This window comes from Equus quagga, chromosome 11 (assembly GCF_021613505.1).
Source record: "Equus quagga isolate Etosha38 chromosome 11, UCLA_HA_Equagga_1.0, whole genome shotgun sequence".
Lineage (NCBI taxonomy): Eukaryota > Metazoa > Chordata > Mammalia > Perissodactyla > Equidae > Equus > Equus quagga.
Genome location: NC_060277.1, coordinates 78,848,813 through 78,873,389, shown reverse-complemented (window position 1 = coordinate 78,873,389; position 24,577 = coordinate 78,848,813). Strand labels below are relative to the sequence as shown.

General features: G+C 50.7%; 1 protein-coding gene and 1 non-coding gene across 4 annotated transcripts; one reads left to right on the top strand and one right to left on the bottom strand.

The window, feature by feature from the left end:
• Positions 1 to 520: 520 nt before the first annotated feature.
• Positions 521 to 20,765, bottom strand: LIG3 (DNA ligase 3). Of its 3 annotated transcripts, none has more exons than XM_046675365.1 (20): positions 20,637 to 20,765; positions 18,121 to 18,671; positions 15,661 to 15,804; positions 13,573 to 13,770; positions 12,760 to 12,911; positions 12,110 to 12,276; positions 11,919 to 11,996; positions 11,278 to 11,446; positions 9,523 to 9,678; positions 7,664 to 7,795; positions 7,185 to 7,264; positions 6,082 to 6,169; positions 5,658 to 5,735; positions 5,220 to 5,343; positions 4,456 to 4,598; positions 4,041 to 4,115; positions 3,434 to 3,580; positions 2,738 to 2,945; positions 2,216 to 2,337; positions 521 to 1,056 (listed from the first exon to the last, which is right to left on the bottom strand). In XM_046675365.1, the coding sequence occupies exons 2-20, from the start codon at positions 18,665 to 18,667 to the stop codon at positions 823 to 825; spliced, it is 3,042 nt and encodes a 1,013-aa protein (XP_046531321.1). In that variant the 5' UTR covers positions 18,668 to 18,671; positions 20,637 to 20,765; the 3' UTR covers positions 521 to 822. The 3 variants fall into 3 exon arrangements, with proteins under 3 accessions (XP_046531321.1, XP_046531322.1, XP_046531323.1); XM_046675366.1 differs by lacking the exon at positions 521 to 1,056 and adding an exon at positions 1,171 to 2,082; XM_046675367.1 differs by lacking the exon at positions 521 to 1,056 and adding an exon at positions 1,171 to 2,013.
• Positions 20,766 to 21,510: 745 nt separating this feature from the next.
• Positions 21,511 to 21,613, top strand: LOC124248044 (U6 spliceosomal RNA). Its single transcript, XR_006890926.1, has one exon. It is a non-coding gene; the product is annotated as a U6 spliceosomal RNA (small nuclear RNA).
• Positions 21,614 to 24,577: the final 2,964 nt, after the last annotated feature.

The window sequence follows — 24,577 nt, the reverse complement described above, 5'->3', positions numbered from 1 at the left end:
CAAAGAACAGGAGCCGTTCTTTGTAAGCAGCCTGTGTAGATTTGTTCTCAGGTGGTTTTTCTCTTAAAGAGCAGTCTTGTTTCTGATTTTGGGGAGGCAGAGCCTCCTGGAGCCCCATATCCCCCAGAGGAATAGCCCAAACAACCTCCCTTTTCTTCATAAAGGCCCCATTTTTCCTACCTGATCCTGGGTCCCTCCCTTCAAACCGGGGCCCATACTCTGCAATAGGAGAACACAGAGAATTAAGTCATAAAATTAATTTTTTCTTCTTTCAAATGAGGCTTCATTCCTGGCAAAACAAGCCAGGCTGAATACAAGTTTTGCCAAATAGCATTTCTGAGGGCAGCCTTTTAAATACAACTTTAAAATGAGCCTGGAAGCAAAAGGGGCAGCAGGCAAGGAGGGGAGAAGACTGCCACCAGGACTGGCTTTGTGGACAGCGCGTCAACAGCTAGAATTTCACTCCTTAGTTGCTCGGGAAATTACAGGGGGTGTACAGGGGGGAAAGGACAGAGATAACTGCAAGATATTTTATTTATTAAAAAAAAAAAAGCTTTTTTAAAGACGACAAAACCAGCACCCAGATCTGAAAGACCTATGTAAACCAGCAAGAGAAACTGATGTCACTGGTGGCACCCATGGCAACTAACCCCTGGTCGGGAAGAGACCATGTGCGGTTGGTGGGTTTTGGAAGATGCACAGCTTGGAGAAGCAAGCCCGTGCCCGCCCTGTGCTGCCCCTGGCCTGCGTGTCCCAGCCAAAGCCCAGTCCAGTGGTGTGGTGGGGAAGAGGATGGCATGAGGGAGAGGGAAGCCAGCAGGCCTAGCAGGGAGCTACTAGTCTCCGTTTCCGGATACATGCCCAAATCCACTCTGGGGAGACCTGCTGGGCCTCAGGGTTCTTGTCCCTGCTACCCAGCACATGTGTGGCTGAAGCCATGTCAAATTCCTGCACCACGTCCCCATCGAATGCCACAAAGTAGCGTCTGAGACGGCTGAAGTCTGGTGTGGAGGGCGGCAGGTAGAGCCGCACCCCAGTGAAGATGTCCAGCAGCACCTGCAAATGCACAGGGGTCAGAAGTGGGGCCGGACCTGTGCCGGGGGAAGATGGGTCTCCATCCACACGAGTCCAGGACACAGAACACAGAGGTTAGAACAGGAGGCAGAGACAGAGGGAGCCTAGCGGTCAGGAGAAAGTTTACTGGAGAAAAGGCACAGGCATCAAGACCCCCATCCTCCACCCACTCCAGATTATGCAGGACTGACATGTCGCTCCATCCCTGCCTGGAGGAAAAGGAGGGAGCAAGGGTAGGTCCCAACACTGGGGACCTGGAGAAGGGAAAAGTACGTGTCTCTAAGAACCATCCAGTGGCTGCTGGGCAGGGCCAGTGGCTCTCAGATTCAGTGATGTTGCTGGATCAAGCGGTCTCCCGTGCACAACTAGCTGGCCTGGGGGAGCTGAGAGCCCCGCTCAGTACTGTGGAGGGATTCAAGGGCTTTAGAGGGAAGATGGGTGAGGTGCCACAGTTCTGCTGGGGACTGGGTTCAGGGCCTGCACTGCGAGACTTCTGTGCTTACTCTTGGCGGGGGGTGGGGTGTGGGGTGGTGCAGTCACACTGTACGGTGATCGAATGTTTGTCTATCTGCCCTTTGGGTCATCAGCTCCTCCCAGGGCGGAGCCTAGGTACTGGCCTCAGGAGGTGCTTGCTAGCTGTTGTCAAACCAAAGACTGACAAAGGAGTACAAAAGGGAAAAGGGTCCTTAGGTGGGAGGACAGTCACCAAGCCAGTGCCCTCTCCCCATCCTGCCTGGCTGGCCCTGCTCTCTCCCGGTGCACAAACTCACACTGCTGCACTCCCACACCCAGACTGGGCTTTCTCCCCTTTAATGTAATTTGTGACTTGGGACCAACAGCTGGGTGGGTCCCTGCAGCCTCTCTTGGCTAGGCTGGGCTGTTCTATTGCCTGCCTGCTGGCACAGCTCTCCTTCCTCTCTGCTCGCTGGCTGGCGGCCTCTGCAAGGCAACAAGAAGGCACCGGGTGGAGCAGTGGCACTGCTGGCCCTGCCCGTGACGGAGGAGCAGCTGCAGGTGGGGAGGGGATTTGGCCATTAGTCCCGAAAACACCTTTCTTCATCTCAAAGTTCATGTGCGGAGGGTTGGGAACGTGAGGCCCTGGGCCAAAGCAGCCCCTGGTGCCTGCCATTCTTGCCCTCACCTTTGTTTGGCATGGGGTCTCATCAGGAGCCTTCCGCTTCTCCCCCGTTTTCATGGGAGAAGACTCTGTGACCAGCTTCTGTCCCCCTTTCACAGGGGATGGCTTTGCAGTGGGCTTGCTGCCTACAGGAGAGAGCTCAGGATCAGAACTAAGAAGAGGGTAAGGGGAGCTGATAATGGTCCCTGAATTCAGGGCAGCAAAGAGAAGGACCAGGCCCGTCCTCTGCTGTGAGCATGGGTGAGATGGGAGGGAAGAACTGCAAGCTAAGCCCCTGAGCTCAGAGGTGGCTTGTCCTCGGATCAGTTGGCTCTCCCAGGTGCTGTCATTTACTGAGCAGATGGAGGGTGCCCAGCAGAAGGGCTTCTGGCCCATGGCTGGACACACAGTAGGAATGCAGTGAGCGTCAGCTGCGGTGGACAGAACCACATATCTCAGAGCTGGAGAGGGAGACTGGGCCCCTGTCCTTCCCTCTCTGCCCTCACACCACCCTCTCCATCACCCCAGCCCCTCCTTTCTCCTTACCGCCTTTGCTGTTGGGGCTACTCAGCTTCCCTCCCGCCTTCTTGGCACTAGTGGAGGGCTGCTTGGGGGAGGCTCTGGGGGCCTTGCACGACACAGCAGGCCCCGAGGTGCCCTCATTCTCTCCGTTGCTGCCCCCTGTGGTGGAGCTCCCCTCATCTCCGGCCACTACAGTGAAGTCCGCCTTCTCCTTGGACAGCTGGTACAGTTCCTGAGGGGGAGGGAGAAGGGCGGGTGGTATCATTCCAGCCCTTGGCCTCAGAGGTGCTCTGTGTGGTGTGTTTCAGCACGTGGCTGGGGAACAAAGGGGAGAAACACAAACAGCAGGGAAAAGCAGCTGGCTTCCTTGGTGCTTTTCTAAACTTTGGCCCTGTTTCTTGAGTAATTAGTGCAAATCACTGTTCTCCGTGCTCCAGTTCTTATCAGCAACACAGAGACTACAGCCTGGGGCCAGGCCCTCAGCAGTGCCCAGGCTGCTCCGTGGGCCTGATAAAGGCAGGGCTCTCGACTTGGCACTGTGGGCGGAGGCCTAGTGCTGCTGCCCCTGGCCCTCCAACAGTTTGGTCTCCCTTCCTGCCTTGCCCTGTCTCGGTGGAATGGGAGAAAGAAGACACAGGAGGTGAGAAGAGGCCAGACGCTCAAGGTTCCAAGGCTGGGACCGTGGGGTAGAGGATACACATGCCACCTAAGAGCCAGCACCTTGAGCTGGGGGAGGTTAGTGGCAGATTTCCAGTCCTTATCTTCACGGATTCGGGTGCAGCGAGGGAATCGGATGGAGATCCCATCGGCGGTGTGAGCCTCAGATTTGGAGAACTCGGCCCCTGTGATCTCCCACACGGCAGCTTTCTGTCAGGAGTAAGTCAGGCCACTCACTGGTTGAGAAGAAAAAAACACCTTCCAACCAGCTAGAGGCAATACAGAGCACTTAAAACCACAAAAGCACTGGCTCACAGGTGGAGACGGGTTCTAGTCCCACTGTTGCTGCTGAGGCTGTGTGACTTTAGGGAAGTCCTGTCTCTTCTCTGGGCCTCGCTTTCTCTGTCAGTGCAAGAAGGGACTAGGCCTTCTTGGTCACTTCTAGAGCAGGCTCTCTGTGACTAGGGGATGGGTAATCTCTGCCTCTCGCTATTGAGGATGATTTCTCAGTGTTGACTGGCCACCCCCGCACCTGTCATCACTTGGCTGAACAGTCCAGAACCCCATCCCTGGGTGGACTGTCAGTTAGGCTGAGAAGGCATCTCTGTATCACTAGAGAATGTGCACGCTCATTCTGTGGGCTGGAGGACCCAGGCCACAGGGCTGATACCTTTGGGTCTGGGACAATGAAGTCAGGATAGTAGATCTTATTGATTTTCAGCCAGCTGGGTATCTTGCTGGGATCCTGGAGGAGAGAAGATGTTATCCTGGACTGTTCCCAAGCCAAAACAAGACTTACACCCCCTCTTGGTCACGGGCTTGTGGGAAGAGGTGACTTATCACAAAAGGCTGACCCTCACCCGATGGGAGCCTCCCTGCCCAGACAGGGTGTGGCCTAGAGGGCACGCAGGCCAGTTTCCACAAGGTGGGGACTTAGAGACTTTGAAGGCCTAACACTGCTCCCATGGCCAAGCAGCGGCTCGCCTTTCTGTGGAGACAGACAAACGATACCTGCAGTCCCCAGTGCAGCCCCTCAGTAGCGATGGCCGGTCCAGAGGCCGGGGCCAGCTGGGACCCTTCCTCACCTTGCTGATCTTCACCATGTCCAGTTCCTTCTGCAGGCGGGCAAGCGTTGCATCATCATGGCCTCCTGAACACTTGGTGACTGTGCACCACTTCTGGCTGCTTGGGTCGTAGCAGCCCATGAGGAAGATGGACATCATGCCACCTAGGAGGGGGGAAGGGCTAAGTTGTGGGTGGAGGGAGCCATCTCTGCCAGCCCCACAGGCCCAGGGAGAGGCAACCTGCTGGAGAGGGAAGGGCCGGGGCCTTGGCATCAGAGCGCCAGGTCACCTCTGGGATGTACCTCTTCCTAGCTATACAAGTTTCACATGTAAGAGCCCCAGTTTCCTCCTCAGTAAACTAGGCATAATCAAACATAACTTGCTGGGCTCTGGTGAGAAGTAAAAGGAACTGGAATTGAATAGTGCCCGGCATGTAGCAGACTGCCCGACAGTTCTGGTTCCTCAGACCCCAGCTTCCCCTCCAGTCAGGAAATTCTGAGGTTCCCTGAGGAGAAAGCTGCCAGACCCCGGAGAAATACTTGGAGGTGAACTTCTTGGTGCCAGGCTAGAAGAGGGTATTCTTGCCTGACCTCTCCCTGCCCGAGTCTGTATCTCTCAGATGTCCCTGCCTGAGGTGACATGGGCCAGGTTGGGGCCCCTGAACCCAGAACTCTGGAAGTCATGACTGGCCATGCTGGCAGATCAAGCCAATAAAAAGGCCAGCCTGTACCTTGAGTGGAGCCTCTCAAAGAAAGACCATTCCAGGGGCCAGAGGCCTCCCTGACCTTTGCTCCCTTGCCCATAGAAGGCCCCAAGGACCACCAGGTCAGCTGTGTCAGCCATGGCCCCCTCGTTCAAATAGTCTTTCTTCACTTTCAGCCAATGCCGCTTTCCAGGCTCATATGTACCCTAAGGGGAAACAAGAGAGACGACGAACTAGAATGGAGACTCCATGAGGGTGGGAGTTACCTCTTAGCTGACACGCCAGTTCTGTTGCAGTGCCCCGCCCGCTCTGGGGAAGAGCCCTTGGACCCCAGGCACTAAGGGGCTAGACACGGACCCATCCTCTGGATCCAGAACAGACCTGTCCGAACCCCAGACAGGCACCCCTCAGCACCCACCCCAACCACCTTAGGCCGCCACTGCCATCTCCTGGCCAGGGCTGGAAAGGCTTGGGGAGAGCTTAGAGCTGGCAGGCGAAAGCCAAAGATGTGACTGTTTACCTTCACGTCCTTCAGCACCAGCCCTTCCAACCCCTCTCGGATCACCCGGTTTATCATGTCGGCCAAGTCTGCAGCTTTCTGAGGGGTAACAGGAGAGATGTCGAGGTTGGTGTGAGACTAGAGAGTGTGCTGTGGGAGTGAGGTATGGGTTGTTTCTTTTGGCACACTAGTTAAGTACTCACTTGAATATAAGGAACAAAAGGCTTGCAAAACAGGGACCCTCCCAACCAGAGAGCCACTGTGGCTTTGAGACACAGGGAGCCACCCAGGAAGCTGTTTCACACCCCGCCCTCCTAGGTGGAGGTAGTGGGCCACCTACGCACATCAGCAGACTCATTCTCCCAGTCACACCTGGCCCAAGGGGTTGTCTGCCCTGCTTTCAGACCACCAGGATGCTGCCCAGGCGGGTGGGGTCTTTGCTCACCGTGACTCTCTTCATTTCTGAGAACATGATCCGGTTGGGAATTTCAACCATGTTATCATGAAGAAACTTCCGCCGCTCACACAGAGGCCTGGGGGACAGGACAGGAGAGCTGAGGTCAGGCCAGGATGCCCCCCTCATTAGAAGTTCTGAGGAGGGAAGAGACCCAATGATAAACTGCTGCTTCCTGAGGGTCTGCCGTGGTTTAAAGGCCTCGTGTCCTGCCAAGGGCTCCAAGGGCTGCACTGTGACCAAGGATGGACAACTGTGAGCTGTGGCGTAGAGCTACTTCATTGTTGTACTTCCTGTTTCTACTTCACCGAGCCCAGGAGAACTGGCCTCTGGCCCAAACAGACTGTATAAACTCTGGTCCCACTTGAAAAATGACTCTGAGTCTCTTGTTCATCCCCTGCACCCCTGCCTCACCCCAGGCCCAAGGTTGGCTGGTTCTTGGGTCAGCGGGCTGACAGGCTTCAGGACCTGAAGCCCAGATCCCAACTCCAACCCACAGCCATTCTTTCTCTCTTCTACTTCCTAACCCTTGCACACTCGAGGAGGAGGGCTGCTGTGGGAGGCGTGGGGGCAGAGACACATTTCTAAGCACGGAGGGGCCAATACTGGTTCCTCGGGCCTCTGAATTTGGATGCAGCTGAGTCAAGACGCTAGTTCTCCCTAAAACAGTCCCACCCACAGTGCCCCTCCAATCATGAGTTTCCTGTTGTCGGCCTCTTCCGAAAGCAAAAGCTCTCAGCTGAAAACCATCTGCCCGCCTCCTTGCGGGGACTGTTGGAGAAATCAACTGAAACCTTACTTTGCTCACAGTCTATTTCTCGTCAACAGTCCATTTTGCTGTAGCAGAGAAACTCCCCCGGGGGTTTGGGTTCTCTCTGAGGCCGAGGCTCTCAGGGATGGGATCTAGTCCACACGTCAGCTCCTCTTAACACAGAACAGAGACTTAACTGCGTAGCAAGTACGCTACGTCTCAGCTCCCTCCGCCGCTGCCCAGCTCCCTGGCACCAAGAGGCATATGCTCCAGCCCCTTCCCCCCTCCTTTCCAATGTAAACCCCCCACCTTCCCAACCAAGAACCGAAAAGGGATTCCTCACCTGTCCATCAAGCTGACCTCATTGAAGTAAATACAATCAAAAACAAACAGGCAGACATTAGCATCCTGGAAGGCAGCTTTCTGGAAGGGAAAATGAGGCAGTAGGTAGATGAGGGACAAAAATAAGAGGGCACGAAAAATGGGGAGTACCAGTCCACCTCTGGAGACCCTCTGAAGCACCTGAAAGAAAAGTCCTATTTGTGCTTTGAAGCCCCTGGGCCGTAAGGGCACTTAGCAGATGGTCCTGAATGAAACCGACCCAATTATAAGTTAGTTCCCAAGACTAGCTCCTTTTTATGCAAGAAAACAAAAACAAAACACATCTAAACTCAGGACTAAGTTCAGAAACAGTTCAGAAATGAAAAATAAGCCCAACCCAAAGTAAGTGATACATTCCTCCCCATTCAGGCCGCTAGCACATACACACACATGCACACGACACGCACAGTCATCCTTGCACATTTGGCCCTGAGTCAGTACCTTGTGCACTCCCAGAGTCCCAAAGGGCAGTGGTTTGCCTGTCTTGTTGTCAATCAGGAGCACCTCAGAGTCCAAGATCATGCTGTGGCCTCCAGGGAACGCCTGGGGGATGTAGTCCTTAAAGTGGGCCACCTGGAGACAGAAGGGCCACTCAGGTGAGGAAGGACCTAAAGCAGGGCCACCGACAGCAAAACCCAGGCCCCAGAAAGAACAGAGAACACCAATGTGTGGAAGCCCAGATCATGTGCAAAACATAGACCTTGTCAACTACCTAGACAAGAGGAACAGGGTAAGTTTCAGGACCTCTGTCCAGACCCAGGTAGCGGGTGGCTCATGCTGTGTCACTTTCTATGCGCTGCAGAGAAGGAGAGTTTGGAGGAAAAAGGAAGAAAGAGGCAGAGAATCTGTAGGGGAGGAGGTGGAGCAGACAAACATGGAAGGGAGGGAGGAAAGGCAGGCAGGCAGAGATCTGTGGGGGAGCACAGACTGGTGGGATAAAATGTGGAAAGGAAAAAATGAACCCCCTCAGGAGCAGCAAGGAAACATGAGTCTTCTCTGAGTGGGAGCTCTGAACCCACAGCCATCTTCAGAATGAGTAAGAAAGGAGGTTTGGAACTGGATTTTTTCCTGATAAAGGCAGAGCCCTCGTCTGCAAGTTCCAGACAAGGAGAGGTCCCACTGTAACCCATGGCAGCCCCGGCCAAGTGATGCCAGCAGTGAGGTCCAGAGAGCATGACTGGGGTCCAAGCCCTGGGCAGGCACACAGCCCACCATCACCTGTGATGCTTGCAGTGGGACAGGAAAGGGCTGCACATCCATCCCACTCGACCGAACCAAAAGCACCAGGGAGACCAGGATGAACGAACCTCTGGGAAGGGAGGGCAGCAAAAGGGCTCTAATTCTGGAAAGCTGTGCTCAAACTTCTTCCTGGTAACAGGAGAGCTTCCCCAGCAGTTTTACTGTGCCCCACAGAGCAAGCGAGCCTGCACTAGTGCTCCAGGGGGTGGCCCTGCTTAGCTCTCCTCTGGAACCCTGGAAATAAAGGGCCTGACTGCACCATGCTCCAGCAGTAAGGCAAGGCTGAGGTAAGGATGGGAGCCATATACTACCTGCCCGGCCCCACTGGGGCCATCAGAGATGGAGTCTGAGCTGGGACAGAAGCAGCTGCAAGCACAGGAAGTCCATTGCCTCACAAGCTACCCAGGCCAGATGTTCCAGCTGCTGTTCCCTGAAGACCCCCCCAAAGGCTCGCAGAGGCCCTGGAGCTGAGAAGGGCTGCGGAGGGAGGTTCTTGATGTTGCCTGATGAAGGGCAGGAGTCTGGGTTCCCAGATGTCTCCAAGGGATTTTGTTTACGTCAGAACGTAAGCTTCCAGAGGGCCAGAATTTTTGTCCATTTTGTTTACTGCTGTCCATCCACTACCCAGAACAGTGCCTAGTACAGACTATGCACTTGATAAATATTTGCTGAACAAATTCATGAGGGACAGCCCAACGGTTCTTTGCACAGGAGCTGTAATTTAGCTCAGGGAGGTACACACAGGACATGGAAACACAAAAGACAAGTGCTGGAGAACACTCATCAGCTGAGCTCACTGTCCTGCTGCCGCCACGGGCCAGGGAAGCATCACTGCCCTTGGGGCTCCGTGCTGACTATCCCGAGTCTGGGCTCTTGGGCTGTCCCTACTGGGCAGCTCCTCATTATTAGAAGGCTCCAAAAATGAATAAATGAATTCATTCAACAAATACAGAACAAACCCTATTGTGTACCAGGGCTGGAATGGCTATGGAACTCTGGCCCTGAGATTCTTAGAGGCAGGAAAGGAAAGACAGTCCCAGTAGAAAGGCAAGGCCACATACCTTGTGAGGCAGGACAGGCTTGAGACTGCGGCTGAAGTAGCTGAAGTGGTCCCCGTTCTTATGCACCTGGACTCGCTCCCCATCGTACTTGATCTCAGAGAACATGCCATTAGGACACTTCTTCATCGCATACTCGATGGACTTGCAGGCCTCCGCCTTGGGGTGGGGAAAGAAAAGCCAGAGACTTACAGGGTGCTCTTCCAACGAGGGGCTCTCAGCAGAGACAGCCCCAGGACCCAGGGCCCAGGGCCCAGGGACTGATTGCCAGAGCACACCCTCAGGGCAGGCCAGTGCAAAGGTGATGGGAACGGACAAGGCCGGCCAGTATCACATGCTGACTATAATGCATCAGTGGAGTCGACGTAAGAACTTGCATTTTGAGAAATATAAGTGCAATTCATTGTAGAGCAAATAAGATTTCACAGAAACAGCATTTCATTTTTGGGTCCATAATTTAGGGTCTTGCAGGGCCTCTGTCTCATTATTAAACATATCACTTATCTCAGCACAGGAGGTGTGCAGAGGTAAGACTGGAGAGTGCAGGTGACAGTAAGGCTGCAGAGGGCAGTGATCAAGGCTCCCTAGGACAGGACACGACACAGGAGTGCCGACTCACATACCTGTGCCATCCTGACTCACACAGCAATGGCTACCATTTTGGGGGTATTTATGTGTCAGATTATATCCTTCAGTTCTTTTCCTCCTCGATGTGATAGCTTATGTGATAGATATTGTTGTTTTCATTTTATGGATGAGAAAGCTCAAGTTCAAAGAGATTAAGTACTTACTTACAGTTACATAGCTAGTAAATGGAGGAATGAGGTTTGAATCCAGGCCCAACTCCAAAGCCTGTGTGGTTAGCCACTACACTACATGACTGCCACTCTTCAAATGACAGGCTGTGGAAGAGACTCCAGAAGGAATTCTTAGAAAAGTCAGAAAGGTCACGACTGCAGGTGACCAGGGTCCTGTCCTGGGCACGGAGAGCTCACTATTTTGGTGCTGGCTGTCCTACATTCCCAGGAGGGAGAGAACACTTCCCTACCCCAAACACAGAACCCTAAACCAAGGCTTTGATGTAGCACACAAGACAATTTCATAGAATGCACTGCACACCACTGGAACAGCCCAAAGGGTCTCACAGGAGGCACGCCAACATACGTGGAGAGTCTTGTTGTACAGGAAAACCAATGACAGGAAGGAAGTCCCATTTCTCAGGAAAGGGGATTCATGAGCAGAGGCCCAAGATGATCTCTGTCAGGGCTGGTCTTCATTCCTTAAGATTCCTCTTTCCAGAAGAAAAGGAAGCCCAAGTCACCCTGTCGTAGGAAGCCTGGCTCTGCCACTCTCACAGCTATTTTGGGGCTGATCACAGAACCTCAGGAGTTACAGAATATACCCACCTGTCTTCAGGAAAGATGAAACCACTAAACCACTGTAGGTAGATGCTTCCGAGGGTTTCATACGTCATTCACACAAGGAAACTAAAGACCCAGAGAGGCTAAGTAACTTACCCAAGATTCTAGAGCATGCTGGTGGCAGAGCTGGGCCTGGAGTTCAGGTATTCCACTAGATCATGCCGTCTTCTCCTTTGCCTTCACTTCCCCACTGAGAATACCCCTCTGCCTCGCCACTCTTCCTTCCCTAAACTCCGCGAGGCAACTTTCAAGGGCTGGCACCCTCATACCCTTCTAGATCTTACACGGAACAGCATACTTGGCGAGGAAGAGAGCAGGGCCAGAGCAGCATCCTTACCAGCATGGGCTGCACTGGGGTCATGAGCGAGGCCTGGACACTCAGAGCCCGTCTCTGGCCGGGCTCCTTCTCCACCTCCTGCTCGTTGCGGAGGACCCGCTCCACCACGTCTTGCAGGTTGCGTGAGGCTTTGAAGGCTTCATAGGCATTGGGGTCAAGGGCATCTAACCTGCCAAGGGGGACAGGAGCAAGGAAACAAAAACCAGTGCCTTTGACCTTATTGATTAGGATAGCAGTCTGTCTTCTAGAGAAGAGGGAGCCTAACATATGGGGGAGTGGTTATGTTTTATTGTCTAAAGACTTTCAAAGAAAAAAAAGCTCTCAGAAAACTCAGCTCTTTGGTGATGCTGTGCCTACAGGATGCTGCCTTAGCAAAGAGGGGGCTGGAGTGGACAAGAAACTCACATTACACTTATTGAACATATTCCATACTTTCAATTGTAACAACGCTGTGAGAAAGGTACTGTTACCTCCACTTTACTTATGAGAAAATGGAGGCTGAGCTAGGTCAAGTGATGGATCCTAGAGGAAGGAAGAAGGTAGAATCAGGATTCAAATCCAGATTGGGACTCTGAAGTCCTGACAGCAGCAGGCAACAAAGGGAACTGGCAGCTTAGGCTGTCAGAGGGCCTGGTACTTACACGTGTTTTGCACCTGAGTTCATCTTCAGATCATGTTTGATCAACCTGATGATGCACTTAAGGTCATTGGCTGTACACCTAGGAGGATAAGGCACATTCGACTTGGTGTCTGAAGAGCTCTGGACCCCTAAACCTTCCTTACCTGGCGATTCCACCTCCCCAGGCCCATCCCCACTGGGCAGCTCCCCTACCTGGAGGCGATGTCCTGCAGGGCCTGTTGCTGCTCATCCTCCTTGGTGAGCTTGGAGAGCTGCAGGAGGAATTCGTCCACCTCCTGGATAGTAAGGAGGCTCTTGGCAGCTGGGGGGAAAGACTCGCTCTGCTCAAAGAAGACTCTGATTGTCTCTGACACGTCACCCTGTCTCCAAAAACCAAAATGCCACTGCTGCAACCCGACTGGCCAAGTGTATACCCCAAGCTCCCAGGACTGAAGGTGAATCAGAGATTTCAATCATCATTCCTGTCCTCAACTCACACATATTGACCTCACTTCTTAGAGAATCTGCCCCACCCACAGCTCCTGGAAAGGGGACCTCCATCCACCACAGGATCTGGTCACGTGGCTTAGCTGAGAAATGGCCCAAGAACTAATCCAGGGCTGAGCCAATGTGATTCCTGTTGGATCGATCTCTCATGGCTTAGCAATAGGATTTCAGTCCTCAGAACCTTGTGAAACTAACAGCTGTAGCCTCGCCTATCAGCTCCCCTCAGAAAAGAAGCTTGCTCAAACGGGTTTCAGTTTCCTAATCCAGTATGTGCCCTAACCAGAAAAAAGAGGTTACAAGTGCTTGGCTTGGCAGAACCCCACTTGGAACGTCGCCTCCCCTCCCCGTCCTCTGACCTGCTCTAGGTCTCGTGCCATGTCATCTGGGTTGCAGTTAAAAATGCGGCTGAAAAGCTTCACAATCTGCTTATCATTCAAGTTGTAAACACTTTTAATAACACCCGGCAGCAGCAGCTTCACTGTTAGGTACACGTCACCATGGAAACCATCTGGAGACAGAAGAAAGGAACCCTTCTTGAGAAATGGAGCTTAAATAAACAAATACATAAACTCAAGGAAGCAAAAGATGCCTACATTGCTGCCTGTGCTGCCACCGTACCCTGTACATTTCACTATAGTAGTAGACGCCACAGCGTTTGGCGGCTGGCAGTTTACGTGTCTGCCTCCCCTTTAGTCCCGGGATGAACTCCTGCAGGGCAGAGCCATGACTTTCACTTCAGTGTCCCCAGTGAGGAGCACATTACAGATGCCAATGATGATTTGTTAGATGAACGAAAGAAACAAGAGTTGGAAGATTCTATTCCAAGCTGTGCATGTGGTTCACAAAAACCTAATCAAACATGCAGGACAGTGAATTTTCCTCTTGGTCAAATGGGATAGGTTCTTCTGGTTATTCTGGGGCAGAATAAGGGCAGAAAAAGAAAGACGCCAATACGCTCTGAGCAGAACTGGCTACTTTGCAGGGCCCAGCACAAAATGAAAATGCAGGGCTCTTTGTTCAAAATTAAGAATTTCAAGATGGCAACAGAAAAGCATCAAACCAAGCATGGGACCCTGTGCAACTGTACAGCTCACATGCCCACGAAGCCGGCTGGCCACGGCTCTGAACTCCTCAGAGGAAAAGCCCATCGAGGCTCCTCTAGGCCCCACCTCCTGCCGAGCCTTTCCGAAGGAAGTCCTGGATGATCTGGGTCTTTGTGTTGTAGCTGGGATTTTCAGCCACCATGGCACACAACTTCCGAAACTCACGCAGCAGACAGTCCTTATGCTTGGGGTCACACTTGCTTGAGGACAGACTTCTCTTAGGGGTAGGTCTTGAGTGGGCTTCCCCAGAGTTGTTGGGCTTGGCTGTTGGACAGAGAAAAAGGGAGAGAGAAATAGCAGAGATGATACATTTTGCCTTGCTGAGAAGGAAGAAAGGGAAATTCACAGACACTCTGCTGGTCCTCTATAGGTAGCTTCACTTAATCTCTCAAAACAGCCCTTTGGAGTAGATATCATTATACCCATCTTACAGGGATACAGGTAAAGAAATGGAGGTCAAGTAATTTCCCCAAATCTCACAGCAATTAGTGGTAAAGAAACAGTGGCCTCACACCAAAGCAGGAAATCAGCTGATGTGCATCCCTTTACATGAGTGCTTCGGAGAAGAACAAAGGCTGCCTTCATGCCGAGAGCGGTCAGCAGGATCTCAGGGCAACTGTAAGGCTGACCCCAGAAAAGTCGGATTGAGGAAGGGAGAAGAAATCGAAGGACATGTTAAGTCAATGTGAAATCACAGCTATCGCAGACTGTCAGGGCTGGAAGAAGCCTTCAGGATTATATTGTCCAACCTCTTCTTACTGAGGAGGAGATGACGGCCTGAGAAAAGAAGACATGCCCAGCCGCTCACCACTCCCACCCACCGCCATCACCACTCTTTTCTTTCTTACTGTCAAAATAAAAGGTAGCCAGCGAGCAGGGCTTCCCTCCAGACACTCCACAATGACCGTACAACTCTTGAGAGACCCATCTTCCCTCCTTGTGACCATTTACAAAGCAAATTTCACTCTGCAAGCTTGCAGCAGAGCCATTAGCAAGCAGGCTGCTGACGTAAGCTTCTTGCCTGGGCTTCCTACAGTATAAATCCATCCTCACCTCCGACCTGGAGTCTACAGAGGATTGCAGGGGACAAAATCTCCCAAATGGCAATGTTCAGGAGAGTACAACAACAAGAACACCCCATTTCTCTCCCAAATTCCCTCCCCAGGACCAGGGCTCTTCCAGAAACATGCTGTCCTTATCATCACTTGCACTCTTCTGTATTTTTATCTTTGGCCTACCATTAAACAAAAAACTTCAGAGTTTTAAAATAATAAAAATCCCATAAAGTCAGACACCATTTCTTTGACTTTATCTCCTTTAGTCCTCGTGGGAACACTGTGGGGTAAACGGGCAGGTGTTGCCATTCCCACCTCCCAGATGAGACCACAGAGGCGAAGGGACTTGCTTCCCTAAGCTGTCAGGTGACAGTGCTGGAACCAGGACGCGGGTCTTTTGACTCAAGCCTAGGCTTCTTTCACTCACATAAAGCAAACTCCTCAAACAACTTCTGAGTCCATGTGTTTTGGCTTTAATTTTTTTTACCTGAGTCAATCACAAGAATGCCTCCAAATAAAAGAGGCAACAGGGTGAGGGGTAGAAGAGCACAGCTGTCGCAGTTATTAGAGTTCAGGGTAAATGCTAACTCCATAAGGGAGCTGCACATCGGCTCTCTCACTCATGAGACGGGCCTAGTAAAACACTTCCTAAGGGTAACTGAAGAACGAATGGAACTGAATACGTAAAAGCCGCAGCTCGATGCTGTCTGCTCCATTAGGCCACGCGTGACATCTCCTTTCTTCCACCTTTCACCTCCAGTTTGGGCAAGTTTAGGGAAGCTATTCCTCAAAATTCTTTCATTACCAAAAAACAAGGAAGCAAGGTTATAATAAGCTCTGTCTGACCCCGGTAACTACTTCAAGGGGAAAAAGTCTTGACAAAACAAACATCTTTTTGCCGCAATAGAGACTAAAGCACACAAAGAAATGCCATACAAGTGGAGCGTTGAGAATTAGCCACACCCATCTCTGTTCACATGGAAGCAGAGTATTAATGAGACTAGACAGCACAGACCCTTCACTCTTAGCCAGAGTCCCAAATAGGATAGCAAATTAAAAGGAAGACGGTAACAGCTAATGTAGCCCTAACCTATCTTACCTGAAAAGCCAGAAAATTTCCGGGGATTCGTATTGGTGACAAACGAGGCACCTTTCACTGGAGATGTCACCTGGCCAGTGGCCGTCAGCTTAGCCTGGACAACAGCTTTCTTCTTTGGTGTGCTTGCTGCCTTAGAAGACAGATCTGTAGGACCCCAAAAGAAGGGAATGCATCCTTCAGTGAAAGACTCTGAGAAAGCTTCCAAAGAATCTATCGACCACTCTTACAGCCTTGCTTGGCAAGTTACTACCATGGCATTACCCCCAAGGCTGGCTGCTGGCTGGCCAGGCTTTTTGAGTGCAGGTAGCAGGTAATCAAATATTGGGAGGTAGGCTGTTCTGGGGACAAAAAACCCAGTTACCCTTTTCTTCTATTAGTAACTGAAATTTTCATTTATCTCTCCACCTCTCATCCCACATATAATAATTGCCAGATCATCCGGAGGAAATCAGAAATCATACCTCGACAGATACAACTGGGGGACTTCAGCTCCATGGAACTAGCCCCAATTTACAGATGTACAAGAAAGGAAAATGCAGATGGATAACAGTGCACGTCAGCCTGGCACAGGCAGGGGGCCTTCCAGCTGCTGAGTCAGTGGACAGTGTAACTCTACCGCGTACTTCTCCTCCTTGAATGAGACAGGTCAAGAAGGACCAGAGGCGGAGCCCAGGGGCTCGGGCCGGGCAGGGCGGGATGGGGAGCTCGAGAAAGGAATACACGAGTAGTTTTCTCTCCTGGAAGTCTTTGCTCTCAAAGAACAAGGATAAGGCCCCATTTCAGAACCACTGTTCGAGTCCTCCTACAGGGACCAGACCACACCTAATCAAAGACGCAAATATTACTTTCAAGATGAGGACACTGAAGGTCATAAAGGACTAACTGGATTTGAAAGCATCAGCGTAAGATTTCTAACATGCATACACATGGATATGCATGTATGTGCACACATATATGTATCTGTCATCTGTTTTTAGTTCTGTCTGCTGAAAGGGCTTAATAGTAAAGACACCTCATGGCAACAAGGAAACGTAGCATCCAGATTTTGGTCTCTCATGCCTTCCTCCACTAATGGGAACCAGGCCTCCTCAGAGACACGGCTCATTCTAGGGCGACGGCAGGGTGCATACAAGTTGAGCGTAAGAGCAGCCTGCTACGCAGAAATGAAGGAAGTACTTTAACACATTTTTAAAAAATGATGAGGGCATCCAGGACACATAAACCAGTTTAAAAGGGGTCCCAACTGGCTAAATATGGGACAGTTTAGTACCAAATTAATAAAGTACAGTAAAATTATAAGCCACCAGGAAAAACTAGTACTCTATGAGTCCATACAGATAATAAGTTGACAGATAAAAGGGGGTGGTGGTGGTACGGTACCCTAGTCTTCAAAAATGTCACTGTCATAAAAGAAAAAGACTATGGAAATGTTCCAGATCAAAGGGGGCCAAAGAGATATGACAACGAAATGCAATAGCTGATTCTAGATTGGGCTTCTATAGTGGAGCGGGAAAAAGCTGTAAAACATATTATTGGATCAATTGACAAAAGTGGAATACAGATGGTAGATTAAAGTATTATATCAAGGATACATTTACTAAAATTGATACCTGTATTATGGTCATGTTAGAGAATATTCCTATTCTTTTTTTTGAGGAAGATTAGCCCTGAGCTAACTACTGCCAGTCCTCCTCTTTTTTGCTGAGGAATCCTGGCCCTGAGCTAAAATCCATGCCCATCTTCCTCTACTTTATATGTGGGACGCCTGCCACAGCATGGCTTGCCAAGCGGTGCCATGGCCGCACCCGGGATCCGAACCAGCGAACCCTGGGCCTCCGAGAAGCAGAACGTGGGCCAGCCCCAAGTATTCTTATTCTTGAGATATACACATTGAAGTATTTAACGGCAAAGCACTATGATGAATGCAACCTACTCTCAAACAGTTCAGGAAAGAAAACTGTGTGTGGAAGGAGAGAATAATTGAGCGCACATTGGGGGCTGGCCCGTGGCACAGTGGTTAAGTTTGCATGCTCTGCTTTGGCAGCCTGGGGTTTCACTGGTTCTGATCCGGAGCACAGACCTACACACCACTTAGCAAGCCATGCTGTGGCAGGCGTCCCAAGTATAAAACAGTGCAAGATGGGCACGGATGTTAGCTCAGGGCCAGTCTTCCTCAGCAAAAAAGAGGAGGATTGGTGGCTAACGTTAGCTCAGAGCTAATCTTCCTCAAAAAAAAAAAAAAAAAAGAGTGCACATGAATACAAAAGACAAAATGTTAACAATAGGTAAATCTGGGTAAAGGGAATACAAGCATTCTTTGCATTATTTTTATTCTTCCAACTCTTCTGTGAGTTTGAAATTATTTCCAAATAAAAAGTTAAACAACAACAAAACTGGACTCTACTCTCCTTATCCCCTTTTCTCTCAACACTTAAGAGGAGAAAGTATTCTCTAGCACACCTGCAATGTGCTGGCTTATCTGTTCCTTCTCATTATCTTCCAGCTCTTCCCAGCCTTCCAGCTCCGTGATGTCCTCGATTTTTTTTGTGGTGGCCCGGGCCCGCTCCAGTTTCTCAAACATGCATTTGATGTGGTACCACTCTTTCATATCACCCCCAGACTCCGAGAAGGGATTGGGCACTACTTTGCCGATGCGGCACACCCCCTTCACAATCTTTTCCTTGCATTTTTTGCAGCCAGCTGTGCCACGCTTGGCATAGTCCACACAGAACCGCTGCTCGGCCATCTCACAGGGACCACTGCAGAGTCCCACATGCGACCCTGGCAAGGAAACAAAGCAGGTGGCACACGGTCTTAGACTGCCTTCCTGGAATGACAGAAATGGCTTTCTTCTGTGGAGGAGGCAGCGCCCATGAAGCAGGTCTGTTTCTGACCACTGGCTTAACTGTCTTGTGTCAGGCCAGTGATGTTCTCGGAACAGGCACGGTTCTCTTCGGCTGAGGGCACGGAAGACTGGTGGGAAGAGGATCTTGAAAGCCAGAGTCATACAGCTGCATGAAAGGGTGAGAGTCAGAAAAAGTGACATGTAAACAAGGAGCTGGGCTCCCAGTCTTCTCAAAGACCGAAGTCCTAATACAGCCCATGCTGACTAACCAAACGCTTACCAAAGTATTAAAGATTTCTTGCCTACAGGAGGGAGAAGAGTTCCTATATAGGGAAATTCAGTTTGCAAAGGAGTGTTCAAGGATCTAAGGTACACGTGTATATCTAGTAAATCACAATCAAGAGAATCCAAATAACATAAAAGCTGTTCTCAGGCCATCAGCAATATTGAAAATCATAATGGGTGACGATCCTTAGGTATTACAAGATCCTGAAGTTTCTTTTTAATCACCAAGAAAAATTACACTACGTTCATGAAGTTTTTAAAGTGAAGTATAACATATACGCCATTGTCAGAAAATTAAGCCACTATATAGATCTGTGATTTAATCAGAAGCCCTATTTTGAGAGGCAATCAAACAGAGCTTAGAACAGACTGCTTGGGTTCAAATCCTAGCTCATTAGCTGTGTGACCTTGGTGGGTTACTTAACTTCTCTGTTTCTCAATTTCTTCGACTGTAAACTGTGGATGCTAACAGTGCCTAACTCAAGGGGTTGTCATGCTAAGAGTAAAGCCCTCAGAACAGAGCTGGGCACACAACAGGAACTCACTAACCATGAGCTCTTATTATCATCGGTGAAGCAGCTATCCTTTAAGCAGAGGCTCCCTATGTGCAATCAGCCTGCCTGCAATTCAGGACCTTGAATCGGGGAATGCTGAAGTCACCAGACCACAAGAATCAAAGAAACATAAATCAACCCAAATGGAAATACGGATTATAGTTGCACGGTATCCCCTCTTCTTCTTAAATTCGTATTTTCCAAACTATCTTCATAATTCTCGCTTTCAATATACTGGAAATTATTTTCAGCCTGCACACCGCTTTGTAGCGAAATTGCTATTGGGCTATAACGAAAAGCAGGCTTTATTTCCTGTAGTGCAACAAGAAGCAAGTGGACGGGGATCAGGGACGGGAGCGCCAGTGTAACCGCACAGTTCAGGGACTATGCTATCCCCTCCGAGTCTCAGTTTTCTTATTTCTAAAACAGAAAATAATCCCGACCTCACGGGATGGTTGGGAAAACTAAAACGAGTCCACGGATGGGCTGGGACCGGGGGGGAGGGGAAGGGCTCTGAACTTCCCGAAAACGTATACAAGACGTGCATATTCATAAATGTACATTTTGGGGGGAGGAGGTCCATGATTTTCATGTAATTCACAAAGGGCTCTGCAACAAGCACAAGTTATAGAACCACAGGGGTGCGGTGGGTGAAAGCACGGCAGGCGCCCCGTAAGAGGAGCTCCGAAGAGATCGGGTCTCCACGCCTCCCTGCCCCCGGGGAGCGATCAGAGGAGCGCCGCCCCCCTCAGGGCCGCCAGCAGGCACGAGGCTGCTTTGAGGAAACCGTCTGCCCCGCCGCCCCAGCGGCTGCGGTCTGCACTTCCTCAAAGGGGGCCCGAGTGAGCTCTAGGAACCGCCGCGCCGGCCGCCCCGGCCGGGAAGCGCAGCCCGCGGCCGCCGTGCCTGGAGCGCCTGCCCGCGACGCTTTGGGGACAACGGGCCGGGGACTGGCCACTGGGGAGGCGGCGGGCAGGCGCGTCCCTCGGCTCCGGCCGGCCGGGGACAGGGACCCAGCCAGGGGCCGGGACCGCGGCGGGGAGGGGAGGGCTCCCGAGCTCCCCCCAAGGCGCCCCGACTTCACCGGGGCCCACTCCCCGCGCGCACCGTGGGGGTCCCGGCAGCGGCGAGCCAACCCCTGTGGGCTCCCGGGGGGCCGCCACGTCACGGAGGGTGTGCCCCGGGCTCCTTGGGCGGGGGAGGAGCGGAGGGGCGGCTCCAGAGCCGCGCCGAGCCCCGGACCCCCGGCCGGCCCCCTCCGCACCGTCCGGGCCCGCCGCGCAGCCCCTCACCTGCCTTCCGGGCTCCGGCGCGGACCACGGGCCTCCGACCAGGCGCCCCCAGGCCGCGCGCCGCCACGACGGTTGTAGCGCCTGTCTCTTTAAATCCGGGTCCTTGAGCTGGCCGCAGCGCGCAGGCGCAAAGGCCAAGGCCCACGGTACGCCGCGGGTCTCCCCGCCCCTCACCTGCCACGTGGGCTGTGGTCCGGTTGGACAGAGGGTGGACCTGGGCTCCGTATGGGGGTGTGGGTGTGGTTCCCGATCTGCGGTCGCGGCGGAGGTGCGAGAACGTGGTGGCGCCCAGCGGCGCAGCCAGCCTTGAGCTTCCGAGGGTCCTCTGATTTGCTCAGTGTTAGAGATGATCAAGTCCTTAAACATACTGATTGAGAAACTGTTGTAATAAGCTTGGGGAAGGCAAAGACCGCGTGATTCAATCTATTTTTCTGAATTCCTTCTGTCTTGTGCCCCGCCCAGTGCGTAGCACATAGTAAGTATTCAATAAATAATTTTGAATTGAAAAGCAGCTCTAGATAGATAGATGTAAAGTGTAAAGGAGTGATGAGGAGAGTAACCCCTTGATTGTGGATCATTTAACCTGTATTCTCTCTCTTACACCTCCTGTTAAGTTTTTGAGAGATTAGGATGGCTGTTTTTTTACAGAAGAATAGCAGGCTCAGAGAAGGTAAGTGAACTTGTTCAGGGTCTAGGAACGGCAAGCAATTGGGCATTGTTAGGTAAGCAAAGATCAGATCCTGGAGGGAATTCTGTGCTATGTGAAAAAGAGCTTGACCTTGGTTATGGAGGGGATGGAGAACCGTGAAGGGCCTTATGGAATAGTAACTACTGTTGAAGCTAGGTAGGGGAGAGGCTGAGGCAAGGGATCTTGGTGCTGCCGCAGCAGCACGTACACTAAAATCAGAAAGATACAGAGAGTAGCATGTCTCCTGGGCAAGGATGACTCGCAAATTTCGGAAGCATTCCATATTTTTAAGGAAAAAAAGTGTTTTTCTTTTTGTTCTATCTATATGAGGTGATGGATGCCAACTAAACACTGCAGTAATCATTTTACAGTATATGTAACTCAAACCATCGTGCTGTACATCTTATACTGTATAGTGACTTATGTCACTTAGAGCTCAGGAAAATTGCGGGGGAGAAAAGGTTCTTGTAGCGACCCCTGTAAGAGATGAAAGTAGCCCGAACAAGGTCAGTTTTTGAGGTGGAGAGCAAGGCGCATTTTTTGATAAGTGTTTAGATTTTAAATTATCTTCTAGATAAAGTCCTCATTTACCTAAAGATGAAATGGGATGGCTTGGGTGAGCAAGTACATAATGGTGCTGAACTGAAGTAGAAAATGAGAGGGGAGGAGGAGGTATTTGGGGTGAAAGGATGAGTTATGTTTTGAGTATATTAAGTTTGATTGGTTGAGGCCAACCACAATCCCCCTGTTTGAAGTGGGGAAAGTCTGTCTTGTGCCGCAGAAGGAACAAAGTCTTTGGGATTAGAAGGTCACTGGAGAGTCAGATCCCAACGCTGGCAGTTGAGTGATCCTGAGCACGTCTCTATCACGACATTTATCACATTGTTTTGAAAACCCCCTTGACTGTATCTGTCTTTTTCCCTAGCCCTGTTCGGTCGGCATTAGCTACATGTGGCTTTCGAGCTCTTGAAGTGTGGCTAGTCTGAATTGAGATGTGCTATAGGTGTAAAATACACACCAATTTTTTTTTTTTAAGATTTTATTTTTCCTTTTTCTCCCCAAAGCCCCGCGGGACTTAGTTGTGTATTTTTAGTTGTGGGTCCTTCCAGTTGTGGCATGTGGGATGCTGCCTCAGCATGGCTTGGTGAGTGGTGCCATGTCCACGCCCAGGATTCGAACCGGTGAAACCCTGGGTCGCCGAAGCAGAGCGCGCGAACTTAACCATTCGGCCATGGGGCTGGCCCCTGCTCACCAATTTTGAAGACGTGTTACCAAACAAAGACTGTAAAATATCTCGTTAATCATATACTTAGTTTACATGTTGAAGTGATATTTTGGATATGTTGGGTTTAATAAAAATATATTCTTAAAATTAATTTGAACTGTTTAATTCTTTGAAAATGTGGTGACTAGAAAATATGAAACTGCATCCTTGGCTCACATTGTATTTCTGTGGGACAGCACTGCCCTAGACTTCAAACCTGTTTTTGGAGGGTGGCATCTGTACCTTATGCAGCTTTCTATCCGCCTTGCCTTGAACAGTACCAGGCACATGGTAGGCGCTCAGCAAAGGTTTATGAAGCCCATGAGGGAATGGAATGAATGAATGAAGCTCTGAAAGTGATAAGCTCCCTGACAAGGATGTTCATTACATTGTATCTTTAACAATGTTTGGTGTAAATGTGCAAAAGGACTCAGGCTCTAAATGTTTGGCTTGATTCGAGCTCTGAGGGACCTCTAATGATGTCTTTGACTCGGGCCTCCCGCTGTAAAATGGCACTAGGTGTGAAAGTTGGCAGTTGCGTTTCCTTAGAGAAGTGGGATCTGCTGCCAAGGAGAATGAGGTAACGTGCGGTGGGAATAGCAGGGCTTTGGAATCACATGGACTTAGGTTTGAATTAATGTTCCCCCACTGGCTGTGTAACCTTCGTCTATTTTCCTTACTTCTCTGGCCCTCAGTTTTCATGGTGAAATGGGGATAAAAATACCTCTTAGGATTGTGTGTGACAGTTAAATGAGATGACTTATATTAACTTGCAAACTGCTTGGCACTTAGAGGAATTTCAGTAAGTGTACATTCTCCTCCGCTCCCCAGCCTGGATACATTCTTCCACCTGCAGTTCATCCATTCAGTCAGTCATCAGTCAGTGGAGTATTTATTGAGTGCCTGCTCTGTGTTCGGCACTGTTCCAGGAACTGAATGCAGCAGTGAAACAAAGCAGACAACCCCCTACCCTCGTGGAGCTAACAGGTTAGTGTGGGACACATAATAAACAGGAAGTAAGATACACAGCACATAAGGCGGTGATGGTGCTATGGAGAAAAGGCAGAGGAGGAGGATAGGAGGTGCCAGGCAGGTGGGGTGGGGGTTGCAGTTTTAAGTACAGTGGTCAGGAAGGCCTCACCAACAAAGTGACAACAGTAAAGACTTGAAGGAATGAAAGAGAGCCCCATGGAGTTCCAGGGTAGCCAGAGCAGCAAGCAAAGGCCCAGAGACCCGGATTTGTCTGTCCTGTTGGGAGATCAGCAAGGAGACAGGTGTAGCTAGAGCAGCAGGAGTTAAGGTTGAGAAGAGCTAGAGGTGAGGTCAGCAGGCTATCTGGAGACAGATCCTGTCGGGCCTTGTAAGCCACTGTAAAGATGTTGGCTTTTATTGCAGGTGAAACGGGAAGCTAGTGGATTCTGTTGAGCAGAGAAGTAACATGATTGTGACTTAGATTTTAACAGGATGGCTATCACTGGCTGCTGTGTAGAGGAACTGAGAGATGAGTTAGGTAGCTGCTGTAAAATTACAGGGGAGAAATGAGGGCAGCTTGGGTGGGAACAGTGAAAGTGGTAAGAAGTAACCTGAGGTTCATGGACCCCTAGGGGATGTGTGGATGGACTCAGGGTTCCCTGAAATTTTATATAAATATTTGTGTGTAAGTGCATTTTTGCAGGGAGAGCATTTATTGGAGTCCCAAGGTAGGTCCATGATCCAAATCAAGAACTATCTTGGTGACAAATGAGCAGGCTATCTCCTGCCTGTTCCTAGTTGTTCAAAGTCCCATGATGACCTCTTTCCGTCAGACCTTGACCCTAAGTCCTCCAGCCACTGATGTGTTTGTGAGCCTCTCGGAACTTCTGCCACCCCCTTTAAGACTGTAGCATCCTTGACTTCCAGTTTAGACTCATCAGGATTGTTAAGAAGAAAAAATCACAGGGAAATGGGTAGATTCTGTTCCTATTTTATGCAACTTGCTATGGAAGCTTG

What these genes read in the sequence shown, in the direction of transcription:
- LIG3 (XM_046675365.1), bottom strand. Translation starts at nt 18,667, where the DNA reads ATGACTCTGGCTTTCAAGATCCTCTTCCCACCAGTCTTCCGTGCCCTC. An exon ending in GATAAGCCAGCACATTGCAG is followed by an intron (nt 15,805 to 18,120) that starts GTGTGCTAGAGA and finishes GGGGTCCTACAG; the next exon opens with ATCTGTCTTCTAAGGCAGCA. An exon ending in CTGCAGGACATCGCCTCCAG is followed by an intron (nt 11,997 to 12,109) that starts GTAGGGGAGCTG and finishes TTATCCTCCTAG; the next exon opens with GTGTACAGCCAATGACCTTA.